Source organism: Dasypus novemcinctus, chromosome 17 (assembly GCF_030445035.2).
Source record: "Dasypus novemcinctus isolate mDasNov1 chromosome 17, mDasNov1.1.hap2, whole genome shotgun sequence".
Classification (NCBI taxonomy): domain Eukaryota; kingdom Metazoa; phylum Chordata; class Mammalia; order Cingulata; family Dasypodidae; genus Dasypus; species Dasypus novemcinctus.
Genome location: NC_080689.1, coordinates 67,898,765 through 67,917,183, shown reverse-complemented (window position 1 = coordinate 67,917,183; position 18,419 = coordinate 67,898,765). Strand labels below are relative to the sequence as shown.

Below are 18,419 nucleotides of genomic sequence, written 5' to 3'. Positions count from 1 at the left end.
TTGTTAGATGTTGCAGTTGTTCCCTGTTATTGTAAATGATGTTGCAGTTCAGATAGCAAACAGCTGCTTGGTAGCTTCCCAATAAATGCAATGGGAAAACTAGGGTTGAGGGTCTCAGTTCCAGAAGCTGTGAGTCCCCTGGTCCCAGGTTTGTCTCCCCTCTTGTGTTCTCTACCTTTATTTCCGCATTGCCTTCCCTTCAAGTCAGCCTATTGTGAGCTGATTGCAGCAAGTGGCACCCAACATGGGGCTCGAAGGAAAAAAGGCACGAAGGAAAGAAGGCTCACAGCAACTGGTGCTGGACCAGGGACACAAAGAGAAGCAGGATTGCCTCTAGCGAAACTGAAGTTGGTGTAAAAGCGTAGAGCCCTGAGTGGTTTGGAAAGCCTTCAAAGTCCTCGAGGGTTTCTTGTATTTCCCCAGGAGACGGAGAGCAGAATCTACACCTTCCCAGCCAGGGGCAGTGGCTGCAGGACTGTGGGGACAATCTTTCCAGACCAGCAGCTGCGGGGAGCCTGCAGGGCCACCCGGTGCGCTTGCCGCAGCTTTAGAGCGTTTCTGCGCAGGGACGCTGTGAAAAGGACTTCCAGAGCTGTTTTGAGAAATGAAAGAACGTCCTGTGTGGGTACCAGCTTGTCGGATAAAACCATACCATGAACGCCATGAACACCAAGAGACGACAAAAGTTCCTGTGGGACCCAGAACCTCCGGTCATGCAGATGGAGAGACGGATGCTGGAAACGGCCTGGCTGGGTCTCATTCCAAAGACATCTAAGTATCTAAACTACAGAACTTGTTCAAGCATGGCATCATAAAGCAAGTATGACTTGGGGACAAAAAGAGAGTAAGAAAGAAATTGAGAGGAGGAGAACTGGAAAAGAAATGTTGAAGCAATGAAGAAATTCTAGATTAGTAATGTAAAACTGCTTTTGTGTTTGTATGGTTGTTCAGTGTTAGTGAGAAAGCGTGTTTGTTCAATGGTGATGTGTGTAAAAAAAAAAGAGAAGGGCAAGTGCCTCAAGAGGGCGGGAGCCCAGGGTCCCAAGAGGCCCAAAAGGGTGTTTGTGCAATGTTAGTGTGTGTGGAAAAAAAAAAAGGGCAAGTGCCCCAAGGAGGGCGGGTGCCCAGAAAGGTGTTTGTTCAATGTCAGTGTATGTTGTAATTTTTCAACATGTGTTGTAATGGTTTTTGTGATATTTTACTGAATAGTGATATGTGATCTAAAAGAGCTCTATTCAATTGGCCAAAAAATAAGCACTTATATTATTTAAGTTTCTTAATTAATAGAATTCTTGCTTAAATTGCTTCATAGGATAAAAGGAAAGATGTAAAATTTAAGTGAATTTTGAAAAAGGTAAAAAGCTGGAGGGAATGCTAACTGAAATTTAATAAGGTGTATTTTGTCCTAAAATAAAATGGTTAATATGGAGCTATGCAGGACAGAACTAGTATGCACAGAGCAAGTTGTAAACGTATTGTTGTAGCATTCAGTGAGAATAATGTGTTTTGTAAAAGTAGAACAAACCTGAATGAATACAAAAAGTGCAAAAACTGTGTGAAAGGGTCAACAATGGACTTTTGCAGTTCTTTAAGGCTTTCTGCCCTGGTCTGATGGCAATGAATCCTGCTGCATAGAAGAAACCTGTGGATATTAAGGGCCTAAAATAGGCAAACAATTGGGACAAGATGTAAGGTCCCTGCTACTCTATCAAATTCTTAAATGTTGTTTAGTTGGGTAAGACAAAAGTGTATTCTCTGCTGTAATTGATAAATGCAATGTTTTCTCATGTTAATGGAGTTTGTAATGACAGCCTGTGAACTGGATGTGGCCAGCACTAATATCTAGTACTGCCCTATATAACCTTGTTGGTTGGAAATTTTAAGCCCATGAGAAATGAAAGTCTGTTCTGCTAGTTGGAAATCTTATTGTTTGTTGTTAAAGCTTTATTAATCAGTAAAACGTCACTTGTGTAGACTTTATAAAAACCAAAAGGGAGAAATGTTGTGGGAAACTGGCTTACCTGCTTGTTGTTGTAAATGCTACACCTGTTAAATGTAGCAGTTGTTAGATGTTGCAGTTAACCCCTGTTATTGTAAATGATGTTGCAGTAGCAAATAGCTGCTTGGTAGCTTCCCAATAAATGCAATGGGAAAACTAGGGCTGAGGGTCTCAGTTCCAGAAGCTGTGAGTCCCCTGGTCCCAGGTTTATCTCCTCTCTTGTGTCTCTACCTTTATTTCTGCATTGGCTTCTCTTCGAGCCAACCTGTTGTGAGCTGAATGCAGCACTGTTGTGTCAACTTGGCCAGGTAATTGTGCCCAATTGTTTGGTCAAGCAAGCACTGGGCTAACTGTAATACAAGGGCATTTATGGACTTTAGTCACCATTGACTTTACTGCAGTGGTAAGTCATAGATAGCTGGTTATAATTACATCAATCAGGGAGATTGCCATCAGCAAGAGTGACGCTTTATCCAATCAGTTGAATGCCTTAAAAGGGGAAGTGATTCCAGCATTGAGGGAGAATTTCCTAGCTCGTCTTCGGACAGCCAACTTCTCCCAGAACTCATCAAGAACCTTCACTGGACTTTCATTGGAGCCCCTGGTTGCAGCCTGCCTGCGGAACCTGGACGTGTGCATACCCACGGCTGTGGGAGAGACTCAGAATTGCATACTATTGACAGATATCTCTTGTTGATTCTGTTTCCCTAGAGAACCCTGACTAATACATGTACTGACCAAAAATTTCTCTAAGCTAGATATCTAGAGGTAGAATTGATGGGTCAAAAGATAGGTACATTTAAAATTTTGCATTTTTTTCAAAATTTCCAATTAAAGAAGCAAACACTTTAACCACTAATCCCTTTCTTCTGCAGAGAGTCCTATCCTGGGAATTGACATTGACCTTCAGACTGTAGACAACGATATTGTCAGCATGGAGATTTTCCTCAAAGCGTGGCTACATAACAATGGAACAGACCAAGAGCATATCCATCTCCTTCTTCCTTCAAGAAGTTTCAGCAATTTTTCTAGGGCCAGAGATAAACCAAGTATACATGAATATTCTAGTTGTATTAGTCTGACAAAGGGGTGCTAATGCAAAATACCAGAAATGGGTTGATTTTTCTAAAGGGTATTTATTTGGGGTAGAGGTTTATAGTCGCAAGGTCCTAAAGAGTCCAAGTCAAGTTACAACTAAGAGGTTTTTCTCACCCAGAGTCTGTTGTCACAGCTGGGACAAGTCCTTTCCCTCCCCCCGGGGCTCCTTTTCCCTCCAAGCTCAGCTGCTCTGCTCTCACCACACAGCCAGCTGTACACTGGCAAACTGCTCCTCTCTTTCCAGGGCCTCTGCCACACCTAATGCAGCCTTCTGTGTTTCCTCACGTATCTGCTTCTCTGTGTGCTTACTTCCCGGGCTCCAGGATCAAAACTCTTAACTTTCTTCCCTGCCGTGTTTTCTCTGCAAGTCCCTGCCCACCAAGGGAACAGGTACTCAACTTCCTACCAATGTGGCCCAATCAAAGCCTTAATAATTTAATCAAGTAAGAGTGAAACCTTTGAATCCAAAACAATCTAATGTACCCAGAGGAACAGACCAGTTTACAAACATAATCCAATATCTATTTTTGGGATTCATAAATAATATCCAACTGCTACACTAGTCTAATTAGAATTCTAGATCAGTGAGTCATCAAGATCCAGAGCAGTTGCCACTTAGGGATTGGTCAAGGTATCCAGAATGAGCATGAGGAGTAAGGAGAAGTTCTAAAAAGTGACCACAGTTAGCAAGCCAAACCTAACCTAGCCCAGCCAGCAAATTCCAGATAGTTTAGGGGCAGACAGTCTTAGACACCTCAACACAGGGCATCAGCTACACTACATAAGAGCCCTGGATAGGACTATGGTTTCCCAAGGTCTTTCTATCTGTGGATAGCCCTTGGGTCCCTACGGGCTCCCCACTCTCAACCTAAGGCCTGGGATGCCTTTGACAACTTGTTTTTGATCTGTCTTCTCACTGTGGGTAAAATTTTCCTCCCAGGAGCTCCTTTCCACAGCTTTAGTTTAAGACTGGTAGTTCCTCCCTGTCCCATCCCCTGGAATTCACTTTTTATCTATTTTCTCTTATTTAAAGTAGTTCGCAACTTGGTTCAGGAACTAGTTTCTAGCTAACATTATCGAGCCCTCCCTCTGCTCCAAGCACAGTGTTAACTCCTTTCCTTGGGGTATCTCATTCCCTCCTCACAGACATGGTGAGGCAGCTACTGTTTCCTGATGCCATTGAACCTAAGGCACCATTAATGAGAAGATAAACACCTTTATTTTATGTACTACTAAAAGAAAAACACTAACAAGAAGCAATGCTTTCTTAGAAATTTTACTTTAAACTTATTGAAAGAGCTCTTTCAGGTTAGAGCTGTAAGGGTTAAGCATGTCTGCCTGGTTGATGGCGATTGTAAGACACAGAGATGTTAATATGTGAGGGAAAACGTGTTTTAGAGTCAATTAAATACAGTATTATCCCTTTTTTTACAGATGAGAAGTCAGAGAGAGAAATTAAATGCTTTTGCAAGCCTGCACAGAAAATTGGTAGCAGAGCCAGGCAACCCCAGGGCCCCCTCTTTTCCCTTAGGATCAGAAATCTATATTTTGTACATGTAGCCACTCTCTGCCCAGAGGACATTAATCAAACACAGGTCTATCTGCCTCCACAGTCTGGGCCTTTACCTACAACACTAAACTGCCTTGTGCTGGGCAGATCCCAGCAAAGGGCCTAGAGATTCATTTCTGTTATTAGGAGGCTGGAGGCCCTCTAAGCCTGTCTACTCATGGCATTTGCCCATGGTGCTGATCAGATTTTCTCTGCTTTTCCCTCCTGCTTCCCAATGCTTTCAGCACCAGGGTCAGAGCCAGAAGGTTTATCTCCATCTACAAGCACTTTTGGAAATCTGCACGTTTTCACGGCACACAGTCAGCTCTCTGCTGAGCAGCTGTTCACTGGGAAACAGATGCTCAGGCACAGCTGGAATGAGGTCTGGGAAAATGAGGCCTCATCTGGAGTGGGTGTAACCCACCTGAGGTTCCAGACAACCACAGGAAAGACCCTACTGCAGTTATCCATTGTTTGAAACACTGATGAGTGCCACACACGTGACTTCCTGGTCATGTGGCCCACTAAGAAAAATGAAACAAAACCAAAAACCCTAAGCTCTCCTACTGTAGAGTCTTTTGACCTGAGGAGTTCTCTATGATTCTGCCTTTCAAGGTTCCCCACCCCCCATGCCACCTGCTTCTTTAATTGCCTAGAGCCCTTCACCCCAGCTCTGAGTGCTTCCCTCATAGGCCTCCCTCTGAGAGCACACAGTCAGCTACCTACAGAGGGATGTCCTCTCATTTCTTTGGCCCCAGTCTGTTTTCTCTGTGCTTGGGCTCTGGGAGGTAAGAAGCAAACTCGGTTCTAGACTCTAGCCCTGCCAAAATAGTTTTCCCAGCTTTGGAATATTCCATGAAGTTTACAGTTCCAGTAGTTCTCAGCTCTGGCTGCAATGAGAACCACAGGGGACTCTTATTACAACCAGGGTTGAAAATGTCAGTCCAGCTGAAAATGTCAGCTGCCCAGTCCTGAAGCCAGGGACCCAGCAGTGGAGAAGTCAGGCAGAGAGGAAATGAGAGCGAGCTGGGATCCTAGGCAGAGGCCCTCAGACTCACTCCCAGGGTTCTGGGAAGCACCAGGCCAAGAGCCAGCTCACCCAGAATTCATGTCTAGGTCTGACTCGCTGGGCCCAGGAGGGCCAGCTGGATCTGACGACTTTTCTGCCATTCTATTTTTTTCTACTTTATTTCTACTTTTTACCTCATCTGCAGTTAGTACAGTCATGTGACACATCACTAACATCAATGGCTAGCCCTGTCATAAGTGTGCAACATTCATATATTCACAAGTTTGTCATCAGTTTTCAAACCAGGTGTCCATTGTATTGAAAAACTTTGCTACATCAAGGATTCATGCCTAGTGTGACAGAAAGTTGCACACTGACATATGAATGACTCTCCCTGCTGGAGCAGAAGCATAACTCAGGAAAGTTTAAAACCTAGATGAATAGCTCAGGCCTAGTCTAAGTCCACCTCAGAACTTCAGAACAGTTGCCTGGTGCCTCAGGAATGCTCCAAATACTCGGATTTCTTTGGGGAATTCAAAAATAAATTATTTCAGGAACTTCTCATCCTCTTCCCACCCCCACCCCCCAGTGTCTGTAGAAGAGCTGAGAGAGAAACAGTAGCTGTCAGCTGACTGCCTCACTTCTGCTTCCCTCCTCTTCCTCCATCTGGCCTGCAGTCTTGCCACAGCCCAGCCACGGGGAAGCAACACGGGGGCAAGGCCCTTCTGTGCTGGCCGACGGGCCTGTGCAGGCTGTAGTGTAAGCTGCCTCCCCGACAGAGGCCACATGTTCCTCTCAGACTGGCTCACAAGCAGCGTCTCTCACCAGGAGGCAACTGCCCAGGGATAAAACAAGTAAAGATCATGTCAGATCCAGAAAATCAATAAACTCTTGTGTAGAGCAATAGAGCTCCTGCAGGTTTCCAGACCTGTTTTGCCTCCCCAAAGCAATCTCCTCTTTCCATTCCCCTGTGTCCCCCCAACCCTTGCTTGCCTGATAGAGGAGGAATGGGTGGCCGATGTTTTCTCTTAATCTCATAGCCTGGGATAAATCATGACCCATAATCCCTCCCCCAATGCCATTTTTGCTTTTGTAGTGTGTCTGAAATGTGATCTCCAAGAGCGACTTCTCAGCCCTTCCCTGCTCCCTGGAACAGCTGATGGCTCCTTAAGAATGGATGACCCCAAAGGAGACTTCAGCACAATCCACCAGATGGTGTCCCAGTCATCAGTCTCTCGTTACAGACTCCGGGTGGTCAAGTACGGTCCAAGGGAAACTCTCCGATCCATGCAAATCTTATCCCTCCTGGTTCCATATAGTTAGATAGCCCAGAGATCTCTAAATATCAGGCAGGCAGGAGTCAGTTTAAAGCAGCACCTACATGCCCGGGCATGTGGAGACCATATGAGCAGATGGGGCAAGACGTGCCTCCGTAAAACATTCTAACATCTGGATGAGGACTGGAAATCCAGAAAGTCTCTGAACACAGAGAAAAACAAGAGCAGTAGAAAGGTGTTTTTTCATCGAGTAAATGCTTATTGAACCCTTTGTTTAGGCATCAGGATAGAAACCCAACCTTCAAGGAGCAAGTCATGTGTAGGCTCTACCCCTGCTCGCACTCTAGAATTCCTGATTACAGGGGAACCAAGTCTAGGGTAGAATTAGCAAAGACTGCACAGGTCACTGCCACTGCTTCCTTGTTCCTATCACAGTATACAGTGCGCAAGTACCTGAGAAACTTGTTCATGGGTTTGTGGCTATAGATGCTGGTAGGGAACCATCTTAAATGCGTACTCTCTCAGCAATCTCACCATAAAAGAGCCAGGACTGAATGCAGCGGTTAGCATACTCTCGTGTGATACGGTGCCTGCAGCAGGGGCATTGTGGGAGCATCCCCAAAGAAGTCTCTTGGAATGGAATGGGCTCAGGAGAAGAGATATCCATCCAGATCGTGAGCCCCCCTGACAGCTGTTGCAGCCCTTGATGAACAGGCTTTGAGAAGCTGCTGTGTGCCAGACCCCACGCTAGGTGCAGTGTGGGCAGACGAAATGAATAATTCACAGACCACAACCCAAAGGCTTTCAGAGTAGGCCCTTAGACTGCAGCTGAATTTAGGTGGCTCTGGGTGGAGGTGCTGTGTATGGCTGAAGAATCTTTCAATGCTATTGTCTCTTCAGGGGCCTGAAATCCAGCGGGGTCTGCGAGTCACTGACATACGGCCTACCGTTCATCCTCAGACCCACAAGCTGCTGGCAGCTGGACTGGGACGAGCTGGAAACAAATCAGCAGAATTTCCATGCTTTGTGTCACAGCTTGCTGGTGAGTACCCATGTTCCCAGGTGAGGAAGAGTATTAAACCTCAGAAACACAACTAAATCCCACCCTACTGGCAACAGAAAAGACCTGGAAACGCTCTGAAACTTGGGGCAAATTTGTCTGGTTTCCTGCTCTACAGAATAATTCCTGAATTCAGTTATGTGACACCAAACTTTTAAAATCCCGGGTTTTGTAGGCTGAAGTTTAAATGGCGAAAAAGATATTTCCATGAGTAGCAATATTTTGAAACCCACTTCCTTCCTAACACTATGCCGGACGTTGTGCCAAGCCCTAGATATTCCGTGGTGACATAGTAGACATTATCTATGGCCTCAAGAAACTTACTCTAAATGGAAGAGACAGAATTAAACAACTCTGTATACTCTAATTGTATGTTTTATGAAGGAAAATAAAAGACTCTCTACAAAAGTGACATTTAAACTGGAATGGGAATTAATTAGATGAAGGGTGGCAGGGAGAGCATTCCAGGTGCAGGATAAGGAATGTGAAGAGCCCCCAGGACTGGAGAGTTGAGACAAGAGCCAAGAATAAAGGCTAATGTGGCTAAAACCCAGAGAGCAAAGGGGAGAGAGGCAAAAGGTAGGGCTAGGGAGAAGGGAACAGAGGTCAAACCACACAAAGCCTGGCTGGGCAAATGGAAGATCTGGGTTTTCTTTTAAGTAGGGAAAAAAAATCATGCAGAATGGCATGGTCTACTTAAGGTTTTAAAAGATTACTTACACTGAAATTTGGAAATAAACTGGCAGAAGCAAGAATCAAAACAAGAAAATGAGGTAGGTCAGCACTGCAGTAATCTAGCCAAGAGATGATGATAGCTAAAGCTAGAATATTGGAAGTCAAGATGGCTAAAGGAAACCAGTTAGAGAAATATTTTAGAGATAGGATCATTAGACCTTGGTGAAGGATTGGATGTAGGGAGTAAGGAGGAGGAAAGTATCAAATAACTGCTTGGGTTCTGACTTGAACAACTAGGTGGATGCCATTTCCTGAAACGGAAAAAAAATGAAGGAGCACACACAGGAAATATGACCCTTAGGAAGCAAAATAAAACTATTGCAAATATAATTTAAAGAGAGGAATAACTGCTGAATAAAAAGAGGTTAAAGGTTTGATCCTGTAGGATACTTGTGGTCAGGACAGCACAACAAGGTCTCTCTTCTGCTATCAGCAGCAGACTCCTTCCCTGTTTCAAAGCCTCCACTCCCTCGTGGGTCCACCCACGGAGTTCCTGTTTCCTATCTGAAGAACGCACACCTCCTGTCTTTTCAGAGCAGAGACAACAAAGATGTTCTGACTGTTAATGCCCAGCAGCTCCATTGGCTATTTACTCCACCCAGGTCCTCAGATGACAACATCACTCGGGAGGAGTTTCACCCAAGTCCTTCAATGCATTCTTTTTTTTTTTTAGGAGGTGTCTGGGATTGAACCCAGGACCTCATACATGGGAAGCAGGCTCTCAACCACTGAGCTCCAGCCACTCCCCTCAATGCTTTCTTATAGTACCTGGTAGTTTAAACATACTGGCATTCTAATAATACACTGCTAGAGGGGGTATAAACTTTCTGGAATGTAATACCCTTCAACACTTTTAATTCTGTCGCTGAGAATGTAGCCCAAGGAAGCAATCAGGAAAGGGAACAAAGATGCAGGTACCAGTAGGTTCCTCTCCATGTTGTTTACAGTGGTTAAAAAAAAAAAAGGAAACAACCTAAATGTTCTAAATATAGGAACTGTTCAATCTAAATAGGCAAAAGGTTGCAGGAACTACAATTCAGCTGAACAATGGAATATTATGTAACCATTAAAAGCAAAGAAGAGCATGCATCTTCCCTTCTCTCCTGGCTTACAAGATCAGAATCTCCTTGCCTCTAAACTTGGAATGAGAATCCGTATTTATTTACTTATTCAACAAACCCTTATTGAGCACTATGTGCCAGGCACTCTTTGAGAGGCCAACAATACCTCTTTTTATCACTTCTGTCTCATGGAAACTCACAAGCATGTGGTTGGCTCATCACGAATAGATACTGTCTGCAAGCATTTACCAAGTGCTAGTCACTTTAACAAGTGCTTTGCAAACTATGTCACATTGAATCTTCACAATACTTCTGTGAGTACCCAGCCCTAAAGTGGCAGGGTACTCTCAACTGCTTCTTGCCCATCTTGTGTTACTGTTCTCTCTACTCTGCTTGTTCCACTTCATCCAGATCAGAGATGACTCTCCTTTTCTGGAAAAGAAGGAAGCAGTTGTTTGGATGGCTCTTTCTTCTCACTGTTGACATGACAGGGGCTCCTCCAAGCAGCAAAACCCCTGAAAGACAGTAGATTCTAGTGAGAAGGAGTTTCCACACTCTTCTGCCCATTCATGCAACAGTAGATATTTTTTGAGGGCCAAGACTTATTTAACAAGTTTTAACCACCCTGAACCTATTTTTACAAATTTGCCACACTTCTTAATTCCATCTTTGGTATTCTTTTGGCCACCTCTTCACAGGCTCTTTCAAAATATTTTGTCAAGGCTGCAACCTGTGTCACTCCCTGCCTTCTCTTTCTCCTTGTGATGTTTCCATCAAGCCAACTTTTCTTTGTAACTTCTGTCTTTCTGTTAATAGCAGCAGCACGGTTCTGTAGTTACCCAGGCTTGAAACCTCAGCTACTTTCAAGTCATCCCACCCTTAACACCCATTTCATCACTAAGTCGCATCAGTTCTCTTCTCATCACATGATTTGTAACACTCCTTTCCTTCCTGTTCCCACTGCTTGTGCTCACCAAGTCATCTGCAGTATGCTCCTAATTGGCTTTCCTATCTCCATTCTCTCCCTCTTTTGATTTGTCCTGCACATTGGCCACAGATGAATCTGCTTGAGACTCTCCTCCAATTATCACGAGTTGTTCTGCCATCCCAATCCCCAGTCACTCATTAAGCCTTGTTGGAGCTCCACAGTATCTCCTGCATTTGTCTTCTCCTCTCCAGGCTCATTGTCACCACCTGGTGAAGGCCCTTTTCACATCTTTGCTCCCATGTTACAGTTATCTCTTAATTAGTCTCAATACCTTTAGTGTTTCCCCTTCCCAACCCATTTTACATACTGACACCAGACTAATCATCTTGAAACGCTGATCCTGCCACTCCTCTACTTAGAGCTATTTTATGATTTACTGTCGCTAATACATTAAAGTTCATATTCCTTAGCCTGGTATTCAGGATCCAGCCTTGTCTCCCATTATTCCCCTTCATGCACCATCTTTGCCAACCAGATCAATATACAAACCTTAAATTTTCCCACTTTTGAACTTTCGGTCATACTGTCCCCTCACTCATCTCCTTGTGTTTAACTCCTACCCCATCCTGAAAGATGTTGCTTCTGCAGTGAGGCCTTCCCAGCCTCCCCTATTTTATCATTAGACTTTTGTACGTTCCATTCCTTTTGTAAAGAAAGCCCATTTCGAATTGTTTTTAAAATACATGACTTTATGATTGAGTTAAGATCTAAGCTATAAATTTGCCCAGACTCCAAGATGAAATGGTTTCCTTTACCAGTATTTCTACCACTCCCCCACTTTAGGAATTGACTGATTGCTCAGTCTTCATCAAATTTATATCCAAAGCAGAAATTCCCACCACTAGGTTACCTTGGTTTTGGACAGAGTCAGGACAAGGCAGTTTTCTAATCTATTGTGGCGATATGTAATTTTTTTTTTTAAGATTTATTTATTTATTTCTCTCCCCTTCCTCCCCCCACCCCGGTTGTCGGTTCTCTGTGTCTATTTACTGCGTCTTCTTTGTCCACTTCTGCTGTTGTCAGCGGCACGGGAATCTGTGTCTCTTTGGTTGCATCATCTTGTGTCAGCTCTCCGTGTGTGCAGCACCATTCTTGGGCAGGCTGCACTTTCTTTCATGCTGGGCAGCTCTCCTTACGGGGTGCACTCCTTGCGCGTGGGGCTCCCCTACATGGAGCACGACACTCCTTGCGCGCATCAGCACTGCGCATGGCCAGCTCCACACGGGTCAGGGAGGCCCGGGGTTTGAACCGCGGACCTCCCAGGTGGTAGACGGACGCCCTAACCACTGTCCTAACCAAGTCCGCCACCACGATATGTAATTTGTAATGTCCATGAAAAGCCTGGGCTTTGGACTCGCGTAGCCTCAAGCTTGTGACAGCATCATTATTTCTATAGCCTCTCTAAGAGTCGGTGTGTTCAACTATTTATGATAATCCTAACAAATCTAGCAGCCCCCATGTGGTTTAGTCTCTGCACAAACTGTATATAAAGAAGCACTGTCCCGTCGCCCACAAGTAGTTTCAATGTTATTTTATTTGTGTCTTTCAAATAGCACCAAAAAGAATCTCGTTCATAACCCACAATAACATTTCTCAAATCCTCTTCCTTCACCACCGCCCCCCAATGAACTCAAACCTGTTGCTGTTCTCAGAGCCTGAAAACTCTCTCTACATCCCCATTTCCTGTTCCTCTCTATGTAGGCTTCCTCCCTCTCTCAGCCATATATTTTAGAGATTGACTTAGCTTCCCTGACATACCCTCCTCCCTCTCAGGTCCTATCTCTCTCTACCTATTCAAAATACCCTGGAATAAAACTGACAAGGACATCTCCTTTCATGAGTACAAGTGGAGTGGGGGAGGAAGAAAGAAGAAGATGCATGACAGACACACATTAGTAATTTTTGTGCCTGTCACATATAAAACATAAAATGCTCCTCAGGAGGTTCTTAAGATGATTGAATGATTTTACATGTATAAAGCATCTTGCATGTTTCTGTTACATAATTCGCATACATTGGTTGGTTAGTAGTTCTACAATTTACATTGGTTTCTTTTTTATGGGTTCCACTTCTCTGGAGAAATTCTCCATATTTCATCTATTTTCTTGAACATTGTATTCATAATTATTTTAATGTTCTTGTCAGCTGACCCCAATATCTGGATCACCCATGGATTTGTTTCTACTGCCTCTCTTTTTTTTTTTGAAGATTTATGTTATTTATTTCTCTCCCCTTCCCCCCCATTGTCTGCTCTCTATGTCCATTCACTGTGTGTCCTTCTGTGTCCACTTGCATTCTTGTCATGCAGCATGGGAGTCTGTGTCACTTTCTTTGTTGCGTCATCTTGCTGCGTCAGCTGGCCATGTGTGCAGCACCACTCTTGGGCAGGTTGCACTTTTTTCACATGGGCGCATTCCTTGCGTGTGGGGCACCCCTTTGTGGGGAACACCTCTGTGTGGCACAGTAGTCCTTGCATGCAGCAGCACTGCACATGGGCCAGCTCACCACACAGGTCAGGAGACCCTGGGTACTAAACCCTGGACCGCCTATATGGTAGGCAGATGCTCTTATCAGTTGAACCATAACCACTTCCCTCTATTTTCTCTTTTTGCTCTTGGTTTTCAGACAGGTGGTCTGTCTTTTGGTGCACCTAGTATATTAGTGAAAGATCACATTTTACATAACAGATTGTAAAGGTTCCAAATGATGGCTTATTCGCAAAAGGGTCTGCCCTTCCCTGGCTGGGCTGCAGCTCCGCTATAGCCTGATCTACCCCTGGTTTGTTCCTGGCCCTCCAGGGCTTTCCACTGAGAGCCTGGTGTATTCTGTGCGTTCTCTCTCCTTGGAAGATCCTAACTGGAATCTTTATCTCCCAAGTCTGCTAAAACACTCTGTGCTCTGAGGCCTTAGGCTTAGGTGTTTTTGCCTCCTACCCCATGCAACCCCAGCATTAGTAATCATGCTGAATGGAAAATTGTCCCCAAAGTCTCCACCAGAAGATCTGCTGATTTCTCTGTTCCCTAGCAAATGCCTCAACCAGGTGCAAAGCCTGGATTCTCAGCCCTCCCCTCCTACTCCTTCCATCCCAGAATCAACATATGCCCTCAGGGTAAAAGTGGCTACAATAATTCCCTCCTGTCTTTGGTTTCTTCGCTCTCCAGAGACTTAGCTATCTCTAGTTCTCATAGCCTTAGCAGCTCCACGCTGCCATCGAACAGACGGTTTCTGTGCCTTATCCAGCGTTTCCGGTTGTCCTAGGCAGCAGAGCTGGTCAGCCGCTGGCCACTCCAACCCACCCAGATGCAGGAGTAGATGCTTACTAAATATTCATTTATTTCCCCTTCCTCAGCCCCACCTGGTTAGACTGCCTATCACACATTCCCTGGTTTACCCTCAGCCAGTTGACTGGCTCCACCTTGGTTTCATTTTCAGGTTCTTGGGTTTCCTTACAGGTTAAACATAGCTCAGTTGATTCAAAGCTGTCTCTTCCTCCAGCCCTTTCTTTAGAGCAGTTCTGAACAAAGTCCACACTGCCCTCATTAAATTCTAGCCTCAGGGCCAGCCCCTCAGACCTCAGCAACTATAAATGTTGTGTGGCTTTTCAAATTACCTTTTGCACATACCCTAAACCTTAGTAAGCCTCAGCCTTAAGTACTATTCCATTCCCTGATTTTTGACTTGAGAATTAAAGGCTGCGTCTTTCTGTCCTCATAGGGATTATTTATTTTACTTGAATATTATTTATCTTCCTTTTTCTCAGTAGAAGATCACTTCACAAGATGGGCAAGGCCCTTGATAAACCCATTTTTCCCTGTTTACCCTGAAAGTTATGTGCCATTCCTATAAATATTCACTCTTAGATCAAGCCAGACCATAAGAAAGCAATATGCTTGATGGTATTCTTTGGTGATCTTATAGACCTATATCTAAGAAGTATTATTTTTATTTTAACAAATATCTAAGAAGTATTATTTTTAATTTAACAAAAATTAGTAAACACCAATGATTATAAAGGTATTTTTTCTTTATTTTTAAAGAATTTTTGTTAACTTTTTATTTTTTACTTTTAATTTTAAAGGAGCTTTAGATTACATAAATGTTATATTGAAAATATAGGGGATTCCCATACACCCCACTCCTTCCCCCTCCCACACCTTTCCTCCTTAACAACATCTTTCATTAGTGTGGCACATTTGTTACAATTGATGAACACATATTGAAGCACTGCTACTAACCATGGTCTATAGTTTACATTATAGTTTACACTTTACACACACAATTTTATAGGTTTTAACAAAATGTATAATGGCCTGTATCTGTCATTGCAATATCATGCAGGACAATTCCAATGTCCCTAAAATGCCCCATGTAACACCTCTTCTTCCCTCTCCCTCCCCTCAGAACCTCTGGTGACCACTGCCTTTATATCAAATGATACAAGTTCTTCCATTACTAGAAAAATAATAAGTCTACTTTAATTCAAACTTGCACTCCCCCCTTATGTTTGTTCATTCCTCAGTCTTGGGGATTTGGGGATGGTTATGCCCATTCTGCTTCCGATTGAGGGGGGCTTAGATCCAATGGGGCAGTTGGATGGAACTGTCTTGCTTATAGTTGTATACCCTCTGTTTTTTGGGATAGGTATTGTCCATCATCATCCTTTTGTTAGTTATCCCAGGTGAGTCTGATGAACTTGAGAGCAGGTGTTGGTTGCAACTCTGCTAAGATTCATCGCTCAACCAGCATATGAACAGACCAAAGATTTAAACCTCTGGGACATGTATTTAATGGGTATAGTGCTAATTATAGGTTAAAACAAAAGGGGCAGAAGAACCATGAATAGGAAAATTATAAATGACTTTGTGTTACATAGGAGGATAGGTATCATATATTCTAAGGTAAAGTCCTTCATAAGATGGGCAAGGCTCCTGATAAATCCATTTTTCCCAGTTTTCCCTGAAAGATATACTCCATCCCTATAAATTTTTTTAAAGATTTATTTTATTTATTCATTCCCTTCCCCCCGCCCCATTGCCTTCACTGTGTGTTCTCTCTGTGTCTGCTTGTCTTCTCTTTAGGGGGCACCGGGAACCAAACCTGGGACCTCCCATGTAGGAGATTGGCACTCAATCACTTGAGTTACCTGAGCTCCCTGTTTTGTTGTGTGTCTTACTGTTTTTCCTCTTTGTGTCTCCTTATTGCGTTATCTTGTTGCATCAGCTTGAAATGCCTCCCTGTTGCACCAGCTCGCTGTCTTGCTTGTTTTCCCCAGGAGGCACAGGGAAACAAACCTGGGACTTCCCATGTGGTAAGTGGGAGCTCAATCACTTGAGCCACATCCACTTCCCCATCCCTATAAATTTCACTCTTATATCAAGCCAGACCATAAGAGAGCTATGTGCTTGATGGCATTCTTTGGAAATCTTATAGACCTATAGCTAAGAAGTATTGATTTTTTTTTTATTTAACAAAAATTAGTAAACACCAATAATTATAAAGGTATTTTTAATTTTAAAAACTTTAACACTCCATGGCACGTACTGTATACTTGATACTGGTCTAAACACTTCACAGATCTGAATTTATTTTAATCTCAAACCATCCTATGAGTTAGGAATTATTATCCCTGATTATAGGTGAGGAAAATGAAGCCAAGAAGGTTAAGTAAGTGTCTGAAGATCACACAGTGAGTACATGGTAGAGCCAGGATATAACCCAGTAAGGCTGGCTCCAGGACCCAAACTCTTAACCACTCTATAGCTATATGTAATCTTTTATTGTATTAATTACAGGAGTGCTCTAAAAGATATCACTTACTACTGAATAATGATCCACAAGAGAGTATCTCCCAGTTTTACATCAGGAAAAGCTGTGGGGCTCTCCCTTTTCACAAAAGCGGGTGGTTTGCATTCTGAGAGCTCATCTGGTCCTGGACCTCTTATTCCCTATCCTTATTTTCCCCCTGCATAATCCCCTTAGTTATTTATTTTATCTTTCTGTGTTGTTGCATTTTTCAAAACTGGCTTAATTGCTTTGTGTAAGGTGGCAAGGAATAAATGCATAAATAAATAAAATTAACTTTTTCCAAATCTTTAAGAGATGAATCTATCCATTGCCAGGAAAACATCGTTCAATTACCAAATCCTTCTGTGTACCCCAGTTATGTAGCTAGTGACTCACTTTCCACATCCTCATTTCGCTTACAAAGTCATGTCTGTGTGAGCTCGAAAAAGAAATGAAAATGCCACCTAGGTCTTTCAGTTTCCTACTTAAAATGTCAGAGTCTCTGGAAATGCATTCCAGAGCCTTACAGACCATGTCTGCCCTAATTGGCTCCAGAAGTTGAAAATTCAAGCCAGGATGTGTCCAGCAGGAGTCTAAGTACACAGGCAATGAGATGGTTGGGCGATAAGTGGGTGGAGACATGGAAAGTCCTTGAATATCACAGGTGAAGAACAAGACCAAGAATCCACGCTGACAGCAGGGTGATGGCAGGTCAGGAGCCATTTTTAATAAGAAAAAGAACAAAATGAGGTTAGAGAAAGAATTTGCAGCAGAAAAAGACAGATCCTAGGTCAACAGATTAGTCTGGGGTCAGTGGGCTTCCTGCCAGCTTCCGGTGACCCATTTTTGCTTTATTTTTCTCCATGCACCTTCTGTCCTCTACTCTAGCTATACCAATAAATTACTAAAAGTTGCCCAAACATGCTAAACTGTTTCATACCCCCACACCTATTTTTGTGCTGCTTCCTCCCCTGGCCTCTGCCCACCTTATTTTGTGTGTGTGTGTGCATATTCTGCTATAATATCTTCACGATGAAGCCCTTCCTATACCCCATAACATGCCCCCACTATCCTCTTTGCCCTTCCCCACCCATGTGCCCATTGCTACATCTGTCTTGACCTTCATAGCAGCGGTAAGCAGTATTAATTTGTACCATACCTCTCTGATATGAGTATTTTATTTTTCTAAATCAAATTTAGAAAATATTAGTCCCCAAGTACCAGAATTTTGGCATACTCAGTGTCATTATGGGTGCCTGTCGCCCTCCCTAGGATCCTACTCTGAATCCTAAGGGGCTAACAGTCCAGAAAATGTAGGGAAAATGTAAGGAATGGCCCTCTGGTCTTTCATACACCTTAATTACCACTGAGATGCGGTGTCCAAATTATCATGGTCCATTTTAAAATTGAGGGCTTTACTCCCTCTGGACTGGGCCAGATCAATGAAGCTTTGCTGAGGCTTCCCAGCTGCAGCTCCTGAAGTCCAGCTTCCCTGGATCCCACAAACAGCTATCCTCCCACTCAAGGTGCTGTATGCCAGGGGGCCCAGGTTTCTGACCCTCTAGAAAACCCCAAAGGCCCAACTGTCCCCCCCATTTCAGGTAGGTTCCCCTCCTCCTCCTCGGGTGGGCTCTTCCCACTTCCTCCCATCCTCACAACCAGCTACAAATTGACCCTGCAACACAAGCCTTGATGAGGGGTTGTCTTCCAGGAGCTGCTACTTCCATCTCTATCTCTAAAACTCAACCACCTCATTGTGACAGAACAGGAGAAATATCTCTTAGGCTTGCCAGATTCCTATAGCACAAGAACTAAGTTAACACAATTCATAGCTCAGTAAATTATCCTGCTGCATTTTT

General features: G+C 43.7%; 1 protein-coding gene across 1 annotated transcript in view; it reads left to right on the top strand.

Annotated features, from left to right (window-relative positions):
- M1AP (meiosis 1 associated protein) overlaps window positions 1-18,419 on the top strand; it is a 97,136-nt gene that overhangs the window by 66,553 nt on the left and 12,164 nt on the right. The window contains exons 4-6 of the mRNA XM_012527487.3: window positions 2,875-3,048; window positions 6,752-6,914; window positions 7,833-7,974. Coding sequence (XP_012382941.2) covers window positions 2,875-3,048; window positions 6,752-6,914; window positions 7,833-7,974 — 479 coding nt within the window. The remainder of the gene's footprint in view (window positions 1-2,874; window positions 3,049-6,751; window positions 6,915-7,832; window positions 7,975-18,419) is intronic.